Raw genomic sequence first — 21,446 nt, 5'->3', positions numbered from 1 at the left:
TCGAGCTTGTTACGAAACACCCATCTAGTTCCAATCACATTTTGATTTTTCGGTCGAGGAACTAGATGCCAAACATTGTTGCGGGTGAATTGATTCAACTCTTCTTGCATAGCTTCAATCCAGCTGGCATATGATAGAGCTTCATCTATTTTCTTGGGCTCTACCTGAGATATGAAAGCGGCATGCAAGAATTCATTAATCATTTGACCACGTGTTTTTCGAGGAGCAGAAGGGTCACCTATGACCAACCCAGGTGGATGATCTTTGTTCCACCTAAAATAATTCCCTAAAGGGTTGTCATCAATTGGTTGATGAACGTCCTCGTTTACTGGATCATCATTGGCTGGAGGATTGTTATCAACGGTGGATCCACTTCTGGCCTTGTTTGATCACACCCGGTAGAGGGAACTGGATCATCCTTCTTTGGAGGATATAGATCACTGTCACTCTCTTCCTGTAGATTTGTGTTTTCCAGTCTGTGACTCAGATCATTTATGCTCCCTTGAGTTTGTTCTGTACATAGAGTAGATTCATCAAAAACAACATGAATGGTTTCCTCGACCGTTAGTGATCTTTGATTGAACACTCGATAAGCTCTGCTAACGGCTGAGTAACCAATAAAAGTTCCTTCGTCTGCTTTGGCATCGAAGGCTGTCAAATGGTTTTTGCCATTGTTGTGGATAAAGCATTTGCACCCAAAAATTTTGAAATAAGAAATATCAGGTTTTGTGCCATTCCAGATCTCATATGGAGTTTTGTTAAATCGTTTATTAATCATAGATCTGTTTTGAGTATAGCAAGTTGTGTTAACTGCTTCTGCCCAAAGTCTTTGAGAAACATTTGAATCAGCAATCATAGTTCTGGCTGCTTCTTTTAAAGTACGGTTCCTTCTTTCAGCCACCCCATTTTGCTGTGGGGATCTAGCAGCTGACAACTCATGCTTGATTCCCTGATCATCTAGATAAGTCATAAGAGTGGTGTTTAAAAATTCAGTCCCTCTATCACTCCTGATTCTATCTATCACAGTAGATTGTTCATTTTGCAAGCGTTTTAAAAAGCTTAATCAGGTGAGGTGCAGTTTGATCTTTTGAAGAGAGAAAGATGACCCAAGTAAATCGAGAAAAGTCATCTATAACAACAAGAGCATATCTCATTCCCCCTATGCTTCTTACTGGTATAGGACCAAATAGGTCCATGTGAAGTAAGTCTAAACATTTGGAAGAAGACATACACCCTTTATTTTTAAAAGTTGCTCTCACCTGCTTTCCTAGTTGACAAGCAGGACAAACTTTGTCTTTTATAAAATCTCCTTCGGGCAGACCAGAAACCAAATCATGCTTCCTCAAGTTAAAAATGGACTTAAAATTTAGATGATTTAACCGCTTATGCCACAACCAATGTTTATCATGATGAGCAGTAAGACAAGTAGGTGAAGAAATGTGAGCAAGACCAGTTTACCTTGTAGGTGTTTAGGTCTCGTACACCGGTCATAAGAGTCTCACCTTTGTCATTTTTTATGAGGCAAGTGTGTTTGTGAAACTCGACCGAATGATCATTGTCACATAGTTGACTAATACTTATCAAATTATAGCATAGTTTGTCAACAAGTAACACATCTTTAATAATGATGTTACCATGGATGATCTTACCCTTACCCACGGTTTTACCTTTGGAGTTGTCTCCAAAGCTGATCTTTGGTCCTTTGCACAACACCACTTCTGTTAGAAGTTCTGGATTCCCTGTCATGTGTCGTGAGCAACCGCTATCTAAATACCAGGTAGTGTCCTTGATAGAAGTGGTTTTCTCGCCCGTTTGGACTTTTAGTACCTGCAAAGAGTGAAGAACTTTTGGTACCCATATCTAGTAGGGTCCAGGTCGGATTAGCCCTTTCGGGACCCACACCTGGAACACCCTTACAGGTTTGCCCGTGTGTGTGTCCAGAAATCTGTGCGGTCGATAGGCAGTAAATGTGTGTGCTTGTGAGGTTGCTGTGTGCTGCTTGCCTTTTTTATTTTCATCAGTTAGCCTGTACCTCTTTTGAACTGGCCTGCAATTAAAGTACTGGTAAGGCTTCTCCTTTGACCATCTTTTCTTAGAGTAGTTAGACTCATTCCATGGCCTTTTGAAATTAGATTGGTTTCCCTTTCTTCTTTCATTAGGTTTTGGTTTGATCCAAGTTCCTCTTTGATTAGAGGTCTGGGGATCCACATATCCCAGCCCTCTATGCTTAGAGCTTCGTTCGTTCGATACTTTCTGATTTTTGTCAAAGCTGCACTTATCGTGTTCATATATCGTGCTGGACCTGACAAATCTTATTTTGTTAAGATTGCCTTTGTCCAGGCTTGACTGAATACAGGATTCCATAGACTGTTCATTTGTTCCAAACCCTAGACCGGTTTTATCATGTACCGGTCTTTGGATTTCTTGAATCTTGTCAATGGTTACCGAAGATTTATTCCAAGCCTTAATGGTTTCAAGTAGTTTTTTATTCTCAATCAAGGTAGCTTGGAATACTCTTTTCAAGGTGTCGTTCTCAGTAGCCAGCAGACTTAGCTTGACCTTAAGACCATCAAGCTCTTTTTGCTGCATGCAGCTTGATTTGCTTGACTTATCTTTTAGGTCAGCTCTTTCTGCCTTTACTTCCTCGAACTCCTTGGATAATGCTTTGTATTCATTAGCCATTTCGTGTAAAGCAGTAACTAAATCACTGTGAGTAAATTCAGGTGAGCCAAAGTCAAATACCTCCTCAGCTTCTTCTTCGATGTCGGCCATAAGGCATTCCACTTTTTCATCATCGCTGTCATCTGAAGAGCTTCCGGTATTGGAGTTGTCAGAGTCAGACTCAGCCCACTTGCTTTTGCTTTCGTCTGCTACTAGAACCCTTTGGTCTCTTCCTTTTCTAAACGTCCTTTTATCCTCCTTACCCCTTCTTCTTTCGGAGAATTGCTTCTGATCATTGTTCTTAGGCTTGGTGCAGTCTGCAATGAAGTGGCCTGGCTTTCCACAGTTAAAACAAGTAGGACCATCGTTTGTATGGTCCGATTTATGATAATTTTTAAATTTAGAATTGTTTTTACGCATAAATTTACCAAATTTCTTGACAAAGAGTGTCATGGCTTCATTGCTGATTTGCTCAGCTGATCTCTTTGGAGCTTCCTCGACCGGTGGACATATCACGGTTGAGGTTAAGGCCTTGGTTGGTTGAGAAGTAGATGGTTCATCTTCTGTTCTCATGTTGAGCTCGAACTCATAGGCTTTGAGATCTGCAAAGAGATCATGCAGTTCAACCTTGCTCAAGTCTTTTGACTCTCTCATGGCCACTGTCTTGATCTCCCATTCTTTGGGCAGAGCTCTCATAACCTTCACAGCAATTTCACGGTTAGTATAAGTTTTACCTAAAGCAATAAGATCACAGATGATACTACTGAACCGTTCATCAAATTCAGCCATGGTTTCCCCTGGCTTCATTTTGGCGTTGTCATATTTTTGAATGGCCAGAGTGAGCTTGTTTTCCTTTGTCTGGTCATTCCCTTCACACAGCTGAGTGAGCTTCTCCCAAATCTCCTTTGCTGTGGAACATGACTTGATTTTGCTGAACATATTCTTGTCCAGTGTTTTGTATAGGATGTCCCGGGCCACATTGTCAAGATTGGCCTTCTTTTTGTCCTCAGTGGTCCACTCAGCTCTTGGTTTCTCAATCATTTGTCCTGCACCATCGGCTAGAGCTGGGTTGACCTTCATAATTTTGATAGGACCGTCTGTTATGACATATAGCATGTCATCATCCTGTGCTGCAAGATGTGCCTGCATGCGAATTTTCCAATCATCATACTCTTCTTTAGAAAACATAGGAATTCTGTTGAAAGAAGTCATGATTTGAAAACTTCAGATCAGCAGTTGAGAAAGGAACCCGCTCTGATACCACTTGTTGGGATCGGTTCAGAGGGTAGAGGGGGGGTGAATACACTCTGAAACTTTTCTTCTTCTTCTTTAAAATGATCAAGTGAGGTTTAGTTCACTTAATCAGTTTTCTCAACTTCTAAAACGTTTTGAACAACTTAAATAGTGCGGAAATAGTTCAGAGGTTTTAGTGATGCAAAGTTTATAATGCAATGTATGAGCAGGATATAAGATAAATGGCAGTAAATGCTAAAGCACGATTTTATGGAAGTTCGAAGGCTTAATCCTTCTACGTCTCCCCTTCTTCCACTTAGGAAGGAATTCACTAGAAGACTTTGGTTATTACAACGTCTTGTAATACACCCACTTCAGACTTAGGACTTATCCAATGCCTAATCCGAAACTCCTAGATTTACACAGATAAGATTCTCAGTTCTTATCAGACTGGTGGAAGCTTTCAGAGCAGCTTCAAGTCTCTTCAACACTGAGTATAGTTGAGTTGAGCTTCTCAGACTGCAGAGCGGTCGAGAGGCTTGAAAACCCTAGGATATCCTTGACGATCAGATATGTGAACTGTAGGCGAGGGTTTATTTGAGCAGCAGATGAATGATCTTGTAAGTGTGCTCAAGTATATCAGATGAGGACTTCTGATATTAGTCAAGTGATTGAAATTTTTCTGAGTTGCTTGTCTCTCTTCGTTGTCTCGTATCACTTGTTGTTGTTCTTGTTGTTGTTCTCTTTTTGAGCAATCTTCCCTTTATATAGGTCAATCATCAACGTCTTTATTTTGAACGTTCTGATGCTGCATTGAATGCACATTTAATGCTCATAAATGCATTGATGATTCTGCATGAGGATCGTACACTGCAGACAACTTCCAGGGTCCAAAACTGGAATAAACGGTCGAATGCTTTATCTGCAGTCATTCTGTGTTTTTGCCATTTTGGTACAACCTGTTGTCTTGATTTGCAGGAGTCAACAAATCTTCTGAAACGCCGGTTCTGCTTTTAATAAAGGATCCTGCAAAGAACATCTTGTCACAGGTACTTGTCTCGAGATATCTAGATAGGCAGTTGGCATTCTACCGGTAGAGATATTTGTCCTCTGCTGGTTTGAATAACCAGTCGATAAGCTTGTGACTTCAACCGGTCGAGAGATAAAGGCGGTTGACAAGCTTCCGGTAGATAGATTTATCCTCTGCTGGTTTTGATAGCCATTCGATAGGCTTGTGACTTCAGCCGGTCGAGAGATAAAGGCGGTTGACAAGCTTTCGGTAGAAGTTGTAGTAGATTCCTGAAATACAATGGTTGGCAGCACATTCCTATACAATGAGTTGTTGTTTGTTATCACCAAAATATCGGATTCAACAGGGCCCATTAGTCATAAGCTAGGGCCCGACAAGCAAAGCCCGCACGTTCAGAAATTAATATAAAATTCATCGTGACTCCGATTGATGAACCGATTTCACCAATGTGCACAGAAACCATTTCTGCACATTTTAAAGTCAAAATAAATTTTCCTGAATCCGAATTCAGTGGTTTCCTAAAATGTCCATCCCTATGTCATTTTAGGAAATCCTACTCCCTTACTCTTATTTAAGAAGTCCAACTCCTTAGTTCATTAAATTTAACTCTTTAAATTTAACTATCTCAACGGGGATTAAAACTCCATTACACTGTGTGACCCTCAATGGTTCAGGGATACAGCTAGCCGTGGGCTCACAACTCCTTGTGACTCGGAACAACGATTTCCGACTTGCCCAACGAATCATGGTAAAGCGCCTAGCAACATCGCCCCATGATTCCCTAGGTATCACTGATAGTGCCTACAAGAACCAGTAGATTTTGGTTAGCGTACAGTACGGTCCCTTCATCCATATATCCCGATCGAATCAACAACCATTGGTATATCGAGAGTCGCTCAAGATTCGATAACTATGCAATACATCTTGAAGATCAAATTAGTGACATCGCATGTGCTACTAAGAAACCATTTCTTAAATCACATCAAGTACTCTGGCCAGAGATTTGTCACACTAATATCTCCTCAGATCGCATAGGATATCCACACTCGCAAGTATGTGGTGAATCCTTGACAACAATGCATCGACTCCTATATGTGTCGTAACTGTACCCAATCCCGACACCTGATGACCCCCATAGAGTCGGTAAACGAGTCAAAGCACAGCACTAGCATATAGAGTCTCCATGATGTTTCAAGTCGTAAGGACTAATGGTGTACAACCAAAACCACGGACTTTATCCACTCGATAAGTGATAACCACTTGGAAAGTCCGGATAGGGTAGTTCGATTATTCATCCTATGAATATCCATTTGCATGCTTCGAACATCTCCATGTTCCCTACCAATGAAACGTGGTACTCCGCATCGCAAATGCTAGTCTCAAACTCGAGCGATCCTTATCCTTATTATCGGACGGCTCAATCGACTAGGAACAGTTTAGAATATACAGTGACTATAAGATGTATTTCATGATAGACATCTCCATGTTCTACCACATCTTACATACACTATAGTATATTCAAGGTCTTTATCAAAACAACAATAGTATATCACAATATAATAATATGAAGTAATATAAAGTCATTGCCATAAAAGTGTAAATAATATTAAACAAAAGATTGTTTATACAAAGAGTCATCAAAGCCCATAGCCACAAGTTGGCTCACTGGGCACCCACTCTTACATGCAAGCCTCGATGTCTGATGAACTCCAGAGGCGATTTGAGGACACCGTGAATGCTGCTGACATTCACGTTCAACTCAAGGAACTTTTTGGGGCTCAATCGAGGGCTGAAAGGTTCGCTACTGTAAAGGAGCTAATGACGTGTCGCATGCGTGAAGGGACTTCGGTCCATGATCATGGGGTACGAGTGATTTGGCTCATACAGAAGTTGGTAACCCTTGATTTGGTGTTGGAGCATGAACTCAACGTGGACTTACTACTTCTGTCTCTTCCTTCTTCGTTTGACGGATTTGTGGTAAATTTCAATATGAACAAGATAGAGGCCTCCCTTGAAGAGATGGTCAATATGCTTGTGACATATGAATCCACATTAAAGAAGGATAAACCGGCTTTCTTGGTGGGCTCCTCTTCTTCTGCTAAGAAGGGGCCAAGTACAAAGGGTAAGAAACGTTCTGCCCCACCCAAGAAAATCGAACCCGAGAAGAAGTACAAGACAAAGGCTTCAAACATGGAAAAATCCAAGGATGTTTGCCATTACTGCAAGAAGCCCGGTCATTGGAAGCGTAACTGCAAGGAATATCTAGAGCAGTTGCGAACTGCAAAGGGTATGTTCTATATTGAAATAAATTTTTCACTTAATACTACTTCTTGGGTATTGGATACCGGATGTGGATCTCACATTTGCAATGATTTGCAGGTGATGACAAGAAGTCGCAGGCTTAGAATGGGTGAGACCCAGCTGAGGCTCGGAAATGGTTCCAGAGTTGAAGCAAAAGCCGTGGGAGATGTTTATTTAATTTTGCAGAATGGTTTTAAGTTACTTTTAAGAGATGTTTTATTTGTTCCGGATTTGATTAAAAACATTATTTCTGTTTCTATGCTTGATAGAGATGGTTATTCTTGCAATTTTGTGAATGGGATTTGCAATATTTACAAGAATGAATGTTTGATTGGAAATGGACAACTTGAAAACGATCTATACAACTTAAAACTAAAAGACGTTCCAATAAATTATGTTGATAAACCGGCAACAACAAACAAAAGGAAAATCGATAGCCAAAACCCGGCAAACCTTTGGCACGCTAGGCTAGGTCATATTTCCTCAAGGAGGATGAATAAGCTAGTGGGAGAGGGCATGTTTGATATGTCTGATATTAACTCTCTACCTACTTGTGAATCCTGCCTAAAAGGAAAAATGACTAAATCTCCTTTTAAGGGGAAACCTGAGCGTAGTCAAAATCTGTTGGATTTGATCCATACAGATGTTTGTGGTCCATTTAGAATTGGGACTCAATATGGCCACACCTACTTCATTACCTTTACTGATGATTATTCAAGGTATGGGTATTTATATTTAATGAAATATAAGTCTGAAGCATTTGAAAAGTTCAAAGAATTCAAGGCTGAAGTAGAAAACAAGCTAGGTAAAAGTATTAAAGCACTTCGATCGGATCGAGGTGGACAATACTTGAGTACCGAGTTTTTGGACTATCTAAAAGAGAATGAGATTCTCTCTCAGTGGACTCCTCCTATGACACCACAGCTTAATGGTGTATCGGAGCGTCGTAATCGAACTTTGTTGGATATGGTTCGGTCCATGATGAGCTTCACTGAGCTTCCACCTTCGTTTTGGGGCTATGCGCTTGAAACGGCGGTATTGTTGTTGAACAACGTCCACACTAAAGCAGTGGACAAAACACCATACGAGTTATGGAATGGCAAAGCTCCTAAGTATTCGTACTTGAGGATTTGGGGATGTCCTGCTTACGTGAAGCGGACAGTGGGAGATAAGTTGGATAGTCGATCCAGCTTATGTTATTTTGTAGGGTATCCGAAGAATTCAATCGGATATTATTTCTATTATCCTGCTGAAACAAAGGTGTTTGTTTCAAGGAATGCCACCTTCTTGGAGAAGAAGTTCTTATTGGATAAGAAAGGCGAGATGATGGAACTCGAAGAAATTCGAGAAGAACCCGAAATACAAAATAACGATCCTACACCTCAGGAACCATTGCTGGACACGCCTATACCTAGAAGATTCGAGAGGACTTCTAGACCTCCTATTCGATATGGTCTTCTTCTTGAAGGGGATCAAGATGAACCCGATGTTGGATGTGATCCAAGAAACTTCAAGGAAGCAATTTTTTATGCGGATTCAAATTTATGGCTTGAAGCTATGCAGTCGGAAATAGATTCGATGCATACAAACCAAGTTTTGTCTTTAGTAGATCCTCCCGATGGAATTGTTCCAATAGGGTGTAAATGGATCTACAAAAGAAAGCTTGGGCCTGATGGTAAGGTATTGACCTACAAGGCGCGATTAGTGGCAAAAGGTTATACTCAAAGACAAGGAGTTGACTATGATGAAACCTTTTCACCAGTTGCAATGTTCAAGTCCATAAGAATCCTTATTGCCATAGCTGCATGGTATGACTATGAGATATGGCAAATGGATGTGAAGACTGCTTTTCTTAATGGAGACATTAAGGAAGAAATCTATATGAAGCAGCCTGAGGGGTACACATCCATGGGAAGCGAGCATAAGGTATGCAAGCTTCAGAGATCAATCTATGGTCTAAAACAAGCATCAAGAAGTTGGAATCAGAAATTTGATGAAACAATAAAGGATTTTGGTTTCATCAAGAACCCGGAGGAACCATGCGTGTACAAGAAAGTAGTTAAGGATGTTGTGACATTCTTAGTACTTTATGTTGATGACATCCTACTCATTGGGAATGATGTAGGGATGTTGCAGTCAACAAAGATATGGTTATCAGGTAGATTCTCGATGAAGGATTTGGGTGAGACATCCTATATTCTTGGGATACAGATCTATAGAGATAGATCTAAGAGAATGATAGGACTCACTCAATCAACCTACATCGACACCATATTGAAACGGTTTTCAATGGATGGGTCCAAGAGAGGACATCTACCCATGTGTCATGGAGTTTCTCTATCCAAGTCTATGTGTCCCAAGACGGATGAAGAGATAGAGAAAATGACACATGTACCATATGCGTCAGCCATAGGTAGTATCATGTATGGGATGATATCTACCAGACCGGATGTAGCATTTGCTCTGAGTGTCACGAGCAGATATCAAGCTAATCCCGGTCAAATGCATTGGAAAGCCGTGAAGGACATTCTTAAGTACTTACGAAGGACTAAGAATATGTTCATGGTATATGGAGGAAGAGAACTAAAATTGGAAGGCTATACCGACTCTAGCTTCCAAAGTGACGTGGATGACTCAAAGTCAACCTCTGGATTTGTGTTCATGCTCAATGGCGGTGCTGTCTCTTGGAAGAGTTCCAAGCAGGACACCACAGCGGATTCCACCACTGAAGCTGAATACATTGCAGCATCAGCTGCTGCTAAAGAGGCAGTTTGGATGAGGAATTTCGTCCAAGAGTTGGGCGTTATTCCTGAAGTTGTTGGTTCAGTCCCGGTGTACTGTGACAACACGGGTGCCGTTGCTCAGGCAAAGGAACCAAGGTCTCATCAAAGATCCAAACACGTACTGAGGAAATACCACATCATCCGGGAGATTGTGGAAAGAGGAGACATCACTGTCGAAAGAGTGGCCTCTGCAGACAATATCGCTGATCCACTTACTAAGCCCTTGCCAGGACCATTATTTGACAAACATCGCGAAGCAATGGGTCTACGTAGTATGACTAGTTGGATATAGGGCAAGTGGGAGATTGAAAGAGTGGGTGCCCGGTGAGCCAACTTGTGGCTAAGGGCTTTGATGACTCTTTGTATAAACAATATTTTGTTTAATATAATTTACACTTTTATTAATGGCAATGACTTTATCTTTCTTCATATTGTTATATTGTGATATACCATTGTTGTTTTGATAAAGACCTTGAATATACTATAGTGTATGTAAGATGTGGTAGAACATGGGGATGTCTATCATGAAACACATCTTATAGTCACTGTATATTCTAAACTTTTCCTAGTCGATTGAGCCGTCCGATAATAAGGATAAGGATCGCTCGAGTTTGAGACTAGCATTTGCGATGCAGAGTACCACATTTCATTGGTAAGGAACATAGAGATGTTCGAAGCATGCAAATGGATATTCATATGATGAATGATCGAACTACCCTATCCGGACTTTCCAAGTGGTTATCACTTATCGAGTGGATAAAGTCCGCGGTTTTGGTTGTACACCATTAGTCCTTACTACTTGAAACATCATTGAGACTCTATATGCTAGTACTGTGCTTTGACTCGTTTACCGACTCTATTGGAGTCATCAGGTGTCGGGATTGGGTACAGTTACAACACATATAGGAGTCGATGCTTTGTTGTCAAGGATTCACCACATACTTGCGAGTGTGGATATCCTATGCGATCTGAGGAGATATTAGTGTGACGAATCTCTGGCCAGAGTACATGATGTGATTTAAGAAATGGTTTCTTAGTAGCACATGCGATGTCACTATTTGATCTTCAAGATGCATTGCATAGTTATCGAATCTCGAGCGACTCTCGATATACCAATGGTTGTTGATTCGATCGGGATATATGGATGAAGGGACCGTACTGTACGCTAACCAAAATCTATTGGTTCTTGTAGGCACTAACAGTGATACCTAGGGAATCATGGGGCGATGTTGCTAGACGCTCTTACCATGATTCAATGGGCAAGTCGGAAATTATTGTTCCGAGTCACAAGGAGTTGTGAGCCCACGGCTAGCTGTATCCCTGAACCATTGAGGGTCACACAGTGTAATGGATTTTTAATCCCCGTTGAGATATTTAAATTTAAAGAGTTAAATTTAATGAACGAAGAAGTTGGACTTCTTATTTAAGAGTAGAGGAGTAAGATTTCCTAAAATGACATAGGGATGGCCATTTTTGGAAATCACTGAATTCGGATTCAGAAAAATTTATCTTGACTTTAAAAGGTGCAGAAATGGTTTCTGTGCACATTGGTGAAATCGGTTTATCAATCGGAGTCACGATGAATTTTATATTAATTTCTGAACATGCGGGCTTTGCTTGTCGGGCTTGAACTTATGACTAATGGGCCCTAAGCTGTTAGTGGCCTACATTATAAATAAGTTATTGCAGTACAGAAATTACACACAACAGGTCACAATTTTCGAAAAAACCCTATTTTTCTATCTGAAGTGGCCGACCCCCTCTCCCCTTTGCTCAGTAAAATCCAGTCTGTGAATTTTAAATTGCAGTCTGGTTTAACGGATCAAATTCGTTAATCTCTTCGTAGAAACTTTTGATAGATTTTCTAGTGCAATCTATCAGAGGGATTAAATATCCGTTCGTGGACCTGATTGAAGAACAGTTCGTCCATCAGTTCCAGGGATATACAACAAGAGCAGAGAAATTTGTTGGTGTCCAAAATCTCGATTCGAGATTAAAGGTAAAAATTTTATAATTGTTATTTAATTTTTACACACACAATTTAATCGTAAGGTTGATACCTATTATGGAATCGTTCCATACAAAAATTTTAAACTTCCGCTGCACTGGGTATCAATCCTAATTGATCTGATCGCCGGGTTATCCAACACTTCTCTATGGCATTACTACACATTTGAGGCTCGACACCTCGTCTATTCCTGATGCTGTGCCATACCCGCCTTCGTTCCATTTTCAGTACGCTGCTCCAGCCTCATCATTTTAGGATCACCCATTTCAGTACCCGCCTGCAGCTTAGGATGATTATGTTCCACAACCTCCTCCCGAACATGAGAAGGATCTCGACCTTTTTGCACTACAGTAGACCAGGGGAGTTCCTTTTTATGTTTTGTGCATTATGTTTTTAGTTTTGTACATTGCATTTGTTTGTGTGTTTGTTTTGTGTTTCTGAAGCATTGAGGGCAATGCTTTGGAAAAGTATGGGGGGGGGGGGGGGGGTTTGTTGTGTTCATCATTGTCTCATTCTGTTTTGCATTCATTTGGTTTCGTTCGTTTGGTGTTTTGTTCATAATCATGCATATCATTGTGTGTTGTTTGTGTGGATACGAGTAAGATGATGACTGTTAGTCGATGATGATAGAGTTGAGAAAGAAAATTGTTTTTTTTTTTTTGAAAAATGTTGCTTTTGATTGAACATGAGAAACTGTTGATTGAATCGTGAATCATCTTAAGCACGCATGTTAGACTAGTGTAGTGTAGCGAAGTAATTGATGAAATCCGTGTTTGTTTGACCATTGCACGACAATAGATGCTTGTTGATCATGATAGTGTTTTGGATTCTTGATAGTTGTTAGACATTACATGCATAATTTTGGGCGTACCTTTAAAAAACTTTTACTTGAGTTGTAAGCGTAAGTTAACTTCATCCGGGTTACGAGTGAGGGATTGAAATACTAATCCCTTATTCTTGACTAAGTTTTCGGATTTAATGGGGTTATCAAAATTTTGAAATTTTTAAAATAGCGATTTCATCCGGGCTTGGACAATTATTGAAATCCTAATCATTGCTCCATAGCTAAGTTTTCGGGTTAAATGAGATTGTAGTTCCATCCGGGCTATAGACAAGGGGATTGAAATTCTAATCCTATCTTAGTTATAGCTAAGTCTGCGGGTAATTATTGGGGCATTAGAAAATTAATTTCAAAATCAAGAGGTATGTGTAAATCTCAAGAAAATGCATGTTTTTGTTTGGGATTGTTGAGATGACAGAGTGCTAGATTGTGATACTTGCATTGAATTATCATAGGTCGCTAAACATTCTTATGATGGATTCTTTTGAAGTTGCACAAAACTGGAATAAATGGAACACACACACATTTGCGTTCAACTGACAGTGTATTGTGGACAATCGAAAGTTGTTTTGGTTTTTGGGAAATTGAAGTAGAACTTATCTGAGGCTGTCTTGTAATTCTTACTTGTGTTAGTGCATTGTGTTTGTTGTATATCTTTCTCGAGAGCGAGCAAGGCTTAAGTATGGGGGAGTTGTTAACTGTGTTTCATATGTATATTTTTGGTGTTAGTTTTGCAAGCATTCATTTGTTATTGTTGTTGTTTTATTTAGTATTAGCATGTTTTATTCATTTGATTGCATAATACTTTACCTGGTCCATTTTTTAGGGAATTATGGAAAAGTCATATTTGTGTGCAGACATATGCTCGCTCGAGCGAAGGGTTATTCTCGCTCGAGCGAGCGAAAAAGTGACAATCGAGACAGAAGATTGCTCGCTCGAGCGAGAGGCTATGCTCGCTCGAGCGAGCGAGGCGTGAAAATTTACCTTCGGGGGAGAAGATTGCTCGCTCGAGCGAGAGCCTATGCTCGCTCGAGCGAACTACGCGTACAGAGTTTTTTAAAAAAGAAATTCTTGCTCGGGAAGGATACTATCTTTTGAAGACCCTTGGGCATATAAATAGGAATTTATTCATCAGAATAGGGGTTACACACATCTTTGAGGCAAGGAGGCGGCCAACATCATCTTCCATTCTTCTTTTCTTATTTTTCTTTTATTTTTGATTTCTAGTTGATGTTTTGGATTAAAAACTCTTGTCTATGAACTATGTTGAACTTTTGAGTAGTTTTTCTCTTTCGATCAAGGCCACGTGATTGGGCCAGACAATTTATGTAGAAAACTCGTTTGTTTATTTGAGAATTTCAGACTTGATTTTATTTTAATGATTATCGAATTTATATTTGTCTTGTGAATTACCTGGCCAGTTATTTGCTTGCATGTTAATCGATTCCAAGTCGACAGAGGAGGTTTTGATTTTGATCACTTCGATATTCAACATGTTTTAAAACCAACTAGAAATAGATTTGGTTTCAATGTGTGTTTTAGGTGTTAACTGAATTTTCACAGTTATTCATGCATTCAAATTTGATTAGAATTACGAAAGATTAATCCGTCAAATTTTGAATAGGTTTGATTGTTCTAGAAATAGTCTTTTGAACAAATTAGGAAAATTCCCGTGAATTAAGATTAAGTCTGATGTCTTAGATCGACTGCTTGTTACATGAATTTTCTGGTACCTACGTGAGTCCTTGATCGAGCTTTTCCCAAATTTGAATTAAATCCAAATTTTCTTGCTGCATTTTAGTTAATTTAATTTCAATTTTAATTATTATTTTAAAATCTGAATCACTTTTATTCATTAGTCTAGATTAAGTAGGAATAAATATATTTTGGTATTCATATTTATACAGTCTCTGTGGGTTCGACATCTGGACCTTTGTCCACTATATTATAACTTGACCTGGTACACTTGCCAGTTGATTTTTATCATACCGATTTTAGCGGTCAGTATCATTGGGGTAACTCCATTTGAATCACTGAAATGCAAGAGATTGAGCCAAATAGGTGGAGATTTGTTTAGACTAATTTGACTCAATATTAATATCAACGACCAAGATTAAACAAGTCTACTTATACTTGTTCCTACGGCTGTGATTAAGTCTTGAGATTAGACTTCCTTATTAATACTGGTAATGGGAGTTAGTTAGTTTTTAACTGTCCTACTTCTTCTTCCTCGCGTGAACACAAGTTCTTGAGAGATTTCTTAACATCAACACACAACAATATTAAAGTCATTTGTTCTTTGTGGCTTGCATAAGAGTACAATCAAGTATCACAGAATAATACTTTGCTTTCTTAACCATTTCAATGACAACATTTTTCACTTTTAATGACATATTTGTTATCAACTGATTTTGAATTTTATGACTGAGGTAATGATGATGAATTTCTTTTCCTTTAATGAGACGGAGATGTTCTTGCATTATAAGATCAAACTCGACAATCATCTCAATCAAGCCCAAGAAATTACCCTTTGAACTATCCTCCAAATTTTCATTCTTTTCACGGAAGGATAAAATATTTTTAGCCAAATATTTTACTACTGCTACAATTCTTGTCAAAACCCCACTCCAATGGTGTGTTTCATTTTTAATCTGTTCCTACAATTTTTTGTCAATTGTTTTATTTTTCCTCAATATCACCTATAACTCCACCATCGATCTCAAATTAGCAAGATGTTCACGATATTTTTCATGTTCTCTAAGCTTCTCACTTAGATGCTTTCAGTCTCTAGGTACCTTTTCTGCTAATTGACTTCGTGATTGAAAGGTTTTGAAAAGCTTACAACATAAACAAAATACTGTATCTAACTCTTTTGAATAAATAGCCGTTTTCTTTCATAGCTTATTTTGTTTGGAAGCACTCTATTATATTGCTCTGAGGAAAAACGTATACCAAGTTCATCATACGGGTATTCAAAATTAACCTCTCTAATTGGACCTTTTTCAATGAGTAAATCCCTCATTTTTGTATCAAGGCTATCAAACTCTTGGATCAAATATATTCAAAGAATGATCTATCTTTTCATTTTTCTCGTTATCATTTTTTTCTTCCTCAATACACATAGTGTTTGCAACATACACCTCTTCTATTTGTTTTCAGAATGATTTCTTGTGTGCTCTGATTATTGATATGTTTAATCAAATTTTCTTAAACTATACTCGTTTCTTTCAAAACAAACTTATCCATAGAACTTTTAATTGATTGAGTCATCTTCTTTTCTATTTGCTTTTCTTTTCTTTTCTTTTCTTTTTCTTTTAGCACTTCCAGATGGGTACTTTTTAGGCATCATATTTCTTCAAATACTGCTGCACCAAGTACAACCACAACAATACAATTGAGCTATACAAAATTATCCTTCACATCAATGTTCTAAAAAGTGCTAGGCGATGGCGGGCGGCGACCCACCGCCTAGCGTCTAGGTGGTTTTTTTAAGCCTAAATAATAAATACCTTGAGATATTCATGAGTTTTAATATAAAATATAATTTTTATGTCTTATGTTTTTAGTTTTTGTACGAAATTCTTATAAAATTTTAATAATAAAAAATAATAATAATTATTATTATATTGTTAATAAATATCAAGTCTTAAGATTTTGTGCTTCCCAACCCACAACTCACCCGAAATATTTGAATCTGTGACTAGCGGCAGGAAAGAGCGGTGTGCGGCGACGTGAAAGGGGCGACGATGGACAGCGAAAAGATTGAAACAGAGATGTCAATCGGAGTGGCGATTATAGATAGTGTGATATCTTATGGGTTTGACCGTTTGGGTAAAAAAAAATGAAATCGATTGAATGGTGAAATCGATTGAATAGCAGTTGGTGCGTAAAGTGTTTCCTTCTCTTTACTTGTGTTTATGAAAGTTATAATATAATTTAAATAATTTCTGGTCCCACCATTATTATTATTATTATTATTATTATTATTATTATTATTATTATATATAATTTTTAAAAAATATTTGGGTGCGGCCTTGGGCATGGACCCTGCCCACCCTGGGCAAAGGCCGGCTCTGTCCAACAGATAGTCTTAGAAATCTCTTATATTCAGTTCGCTTTGGTAGTTACAAACATCAGGATGTTTTATGTTTTTTAGATTTTTCACAGGGGGTGTGAATGCAATTAAATCCTATAAATGAACTATTATTTCATTAACGCGGTATAATAAATTTCCATTTACGTTTAAACAACTTGATATGACTCATCCTCAGACCGCAGGTTGCCAACAAAACATCCTTGTAATTTGGCTCATGTTTATTTAGGGCATTACCAAGTTTCGGATACTCATTTATCTTGATGAAATTTGTAAACTTTAACAAGAGAAGGCATCGTACGATGAGTCGATGACAATTAACTTCAAGATCACATTTTACTTGACAATTTTTTCCATCATTTCACATGGTTGAAATCATGTCCTATATGATTTACTCAATTCACAATGGCACCAAACAAACATTATACTCAACTTGAAACGAGAATCCATACTTTTTAACTTTCGGTATCATTTTGCACAAGCAAACTTATGTACAACACACAAGGAACAGAATAATTACCAATACAAATATTTAAATACCAAAGGTGCACATGTTTACTTATTGTGGCACAATCTAGCTACTTGAATGTGAAGAAGACATTACGGCCAACAAAGTTTGTTTGATCAAGTTCATTTTCTTGTGTAATAGAAGTGTTTCAACAAGCATCAGAAATTTCATAGCTTCCTCAGAATTTCAGTGAAGATGGCAGCAAATGTATCCAGTTTCTTCTTAGGCCTGGACAGACCAATCTCCAGCCCTCCTTCGAAATCCCTGGATTTACACAGAGACATGGACGTATCCGAATCGATTGATGCAGATTCGAACTTCTTCGGCCTTCCCCAACCGTAGTCTGAGTCGTAAAGGTCAAATCTTGGCGACCCAGCCACGCCGAAGAGGCGTTTTCCGATCAGTTTCCCGAATTCCACAGGCCACTCCTCCGCCCCATCAAGAATCCCCTTCTCATTGTACACGGTTTTCTGAACAGCCTTGATCACACTCTCCACTGCCACCAAGAATCCATCTCTTCCTTTCAATACCCCATGGGTCGATTCCGCCTTCACGAATGCTAAGCAGTTGCCGAAATATGTAGTGGGTAGCGGCGGATCCAGGCGGCCGCGGCAATCGGCGGCGAATCCGAAGTACTCGGGTTCCTCGTCGGCCACCTCCTCCGTCACAGCCGCCGTTTTCACCAAGCAGACCCAAACCAAAGCACAGGTCACCGTGAAAGCTGTCACGCGCATCTCCGGTCGCTTCAAAAGGACGAAGTTCTTCAGATTCTGAACATCCTCCTTTGTCAGGACAAATGTGGCACGCACCTACAAAGTCAAAGGAAGATGTAAAAAACAAAAATGTTTGTACAGAAAGGTAATCAAACCAAATATATATATATATATATACCCTGTTCAGTGGGAAACTGATCGGCGGTGACTCGACGGGCCGAGATTTTTTGGTCATATTCCAGTAAATGGAATCCAATCCCTCCGGATCTTGGACAGCAGTTCTGTCGTAGAACGGCAAAGACTTGTCATCTATCAGCTTCGAATCGCCGCCGAATCTGTTGACGGAAGCCCAGGCTTTAATGAAACGAACAATCGAGCTGGCGTCTCCGATGGCGTGGTGATTGGAGAAACCCAGGCAGATTCCATGGTCTGGGAACAGCGTGACCTGCACAGCTAACACAGGGAAAACCACGGCATCCGTCGAATGAATAGCCGGCGGGAGATTCGGAACGCAGGCGTACAACTCGTCGGCGACTCGAGGGTGGTTCCCGGTGAGGTGATTGAAGTCTTTCTTGCATTCGGCTATGGTAAGCGACACAGAGTCTCCCACCACGAATCTCGAATAGGGCCTGCTGGAATCCAGAGGGTGGACGATATTCCCAGCAAGTGGCAGGAAATGCTTGAGCGTCTGGAGCAACGATTCCTTGAGTTTGGGGACGATGGATTCCACGAAAAGGGACTTGGAGATGGGGAAATCGAAGAACAGCAGACGCTCCACCGGGTGGAAATAGAGCCACGAAATGTCAAAGTGCAGAAGCGGAAGTGTCAACTCCGCCACTGTATCTGGCACCGGCTCGATTTTGCAGCACTCCAGCACATCGGCCGCCATCGGGTTTTCGTGAGTTTCAGCCATCCAACAACTCTTACGACTCGTGAAAATTTACCAGGTTTAGCTACCAATAATATTATATATATTATTGCATATGTAGGTGTAGTACATACATACATACATGATCATTGGGATGTATCCATATGTGAAATTGACTTGTCTATTGTCAAAAAAATGGAGCTATTTGGTTCGCACATTCACATGCATAACATATACTACACGGTTTGTATGTTTAAGTTACACCGCAAGTGTTATTTTCGATATGATTTTATATGCGATGTTCAGAGAAACATAAAAACAAAAAATATGATCAGTTTTATTGCTACTTTTTTTGTTTCTAATTCAGATGTTCATGTGAATATCTTATGTAAACTAGAATAAGAGTGGAACAAAACATATATATATATATATATACACACATATACATATAAGTTGGTCTGGTAGGTTTAGAGGGAATAGCACTACCAACTACAGAAGTTGCCCAAACACATTCGTGGTCATGGGGACATGGTAGCTTCCTCGCTGATTGCTTTTAATTACCACACGCATTTATATGCGGGCAGACCTAAAATTTGATCACTTTTATTTCAATTTTTTTTTCTCCAGTTGACCAAACAAAACAAAATAATACATCTAAAAAATATAATTTTGCAGAACAAAATTATATATATATATATATATATAATTTTTTACAAATAACTTGGATAGTTTTTTTTTTCCTTCTGCAAATTGATGCCTAACACTCTTTATGAGTATTAGGAGTGTAAAAAATGAATAGGATTCATCAACCCAACACGAATCGATCCGAAAAATATTGGGTTAAACTTGAGAATTTTTGGGTTCGAATAAAATCGGATTAAACCCAAAAGCTAACTCCAAAAAATTAGTCAGTATCGGGTTGGGTCAGGTCAACCATAGTTAACCCCCATATGACCCGAAATTTTTAAAATTTATTTTTTTTATATAGATTTAAGAAATATTGATTACATTTGTATATATTGTATGTTTGAAAAAAAATTACTGCATATTGTATATAATAGATTTTTTTCATTTAATATTTATTTTGATTTTTAAAATTTTTTATTATTTTTTATCGCAAATATGATATAAATTTTCTACGGAGAACTGGTCACATGTCCGATTCGAAACATATTTAAAAACCGTTTAAGCGGTCTAGCCGGTCAAGAACTAGTCTATTTATATACATATTTTAGGTTTTTAAAATTAAAAATTAAAATATATTATTTATTATATTATATAAACGATTTTTTGATTTGACTTTCGGATAAAAACGGTCTGACCGATAATTGGACCATTTTTATAAAATAGACCGGTTCGATCATCATTCCGGTTATGAAAACATTGTTTACCACACGATTTAAGTGATTTTCATTTTAATTATGTAAAATATTTATTGAATTAATAAAAATATGTCAATTTTGAAAGTGATGAATACATTGCATAAACTTGGCCCACACAGCACAAATAACTGACGAACAAAAGCAAATTTTATTCATGATACTTCGTGTTAAAATTCAGTTGTAGTTTGGTAGATTTAGAATGTGCATACTATGATGTAACTTAACTTATTATCGATAATATCATAGTTACTCATTAAGAAAATGATAATATATCCGAGACGATGAAAAACTTCTTAGTAGCTTATTCTATTTTCCTTTGGAATCGCACTGTTTAGTTTTCAATTTGCCTTTGACCATAGAATGAAATGTGAATAATTTTTGTTCTTCTCATCGAATTATTTAACTAAACGACATTTGTTTGACCATGAATTTGAAATATAATCTTCTAATTTTGTTAGGAACGGTTTTGGGGTCGTTACTCTCTGAAATTGCTCAACAGGTGAATGCTAACTTCCCAAGCTCCAGTTGTTGTCGCAGTTAACCCTTGAATCTACTAAGTTGAGTGCAGTTGAGGTTAGTCAACTTAACTTTTTTTTTTCTAGCGTGTCTATATTAATCAACTAACTTTAACTAAATGCGGATTGAGGTCTACTAACAGATTGAACTTGTTTAAGATGGCTTGGATGATTGTGTAAGAAAGTTTGACAGAAACTGAACAACACAAAAAATTGTTTATGGATGTTCGGAGCTAAATCTCCTACGTCACCTCTTCTTCCATATCGGAAGGATTCACTCTAGAAGATTTTGACTATTACAACATTTTGCAAAAATTCACTCCAAGACTAGGACTTACACTCAACTGCCTATCCCAAAACTCCTAGACTCAAGAACTCAGCCCTCGACTGATTCTTGTTACAGCGAGGTTTGCAGCACCTCAGCTGATAAACTGATACAACACTTGTATTACAACTCAACATTTAGCACAATGAAATCCTCACTGATCTGGTGCACTGATATGTGTGCTT

At 38.6% G+C, this 21,446-nt stretch overlaps 1 protein-coding gene across 1 annotated transcript; it reads right to left on the bottom strand.

Moving 5' to 3' along the window:
• Positions 1–17,399: 17,399 nt before the first annotated feature.
• Positions 17,400–19,400, bottom strand: LOC140881480 (phenolic glucoside malonyltransferase 1-like). Its single transcript, XM_073286826.1, has 2 exons — positions 18,350–19,400; positions 17,400–18,267 (listed from the first exon to the last, which is right to left on the bottom strand). Exons 1-2 carry the CDS (start codon positions 19,082–19,084, stop codon positions 17,626–17,628), a joined length of 1,377 nt encoding a protein of 458 aa, XP_073142927.1. The 5' UTR covers positions 19,085–19,400; the 3' UTR covers positions 17,400–17,625.
• Between the last annotated feature and the right edge of the window lie 2,046 nt (positions 19,401–21,446).

This window comes from Henckelia pumila, chromosome 2 (genome assembly GCF_033568475.1).
Source record: "Henckelia pumila isolate YLH828 chromosome 2, ASM3356847v2, whole genome shotgun sequence".
Classification (NCBI taxonomy): Eukaryota; Viridiplantae; Streptophyta; class Magnoliopsida; order Lamiales; family Gesneriaceae; genus Henckelia; species Henckelia pumila.
Note: the sequence above shows the minus strand (reverse complement) of the source record. Positions and strands in the feature narration are given on the sequence as shown.

Bases quoted from the DNA above. Each gene is read 5' to 3' on its own strand.
- LOC140881480 (XM_073286826.1), bottom strand. From the start codon at position 19,084: ATGGCTGAAACTCACGAAAACCCGATGGCGGCCGATGTGCTGGAGTGC. The intron at 18,268-18,349 runs GTATATATATAT...TTGACTTTGTAG, and splicing joins TCAGTTTCCCACTGAACAGG to GTGCGTGCCACATTTGTCCT.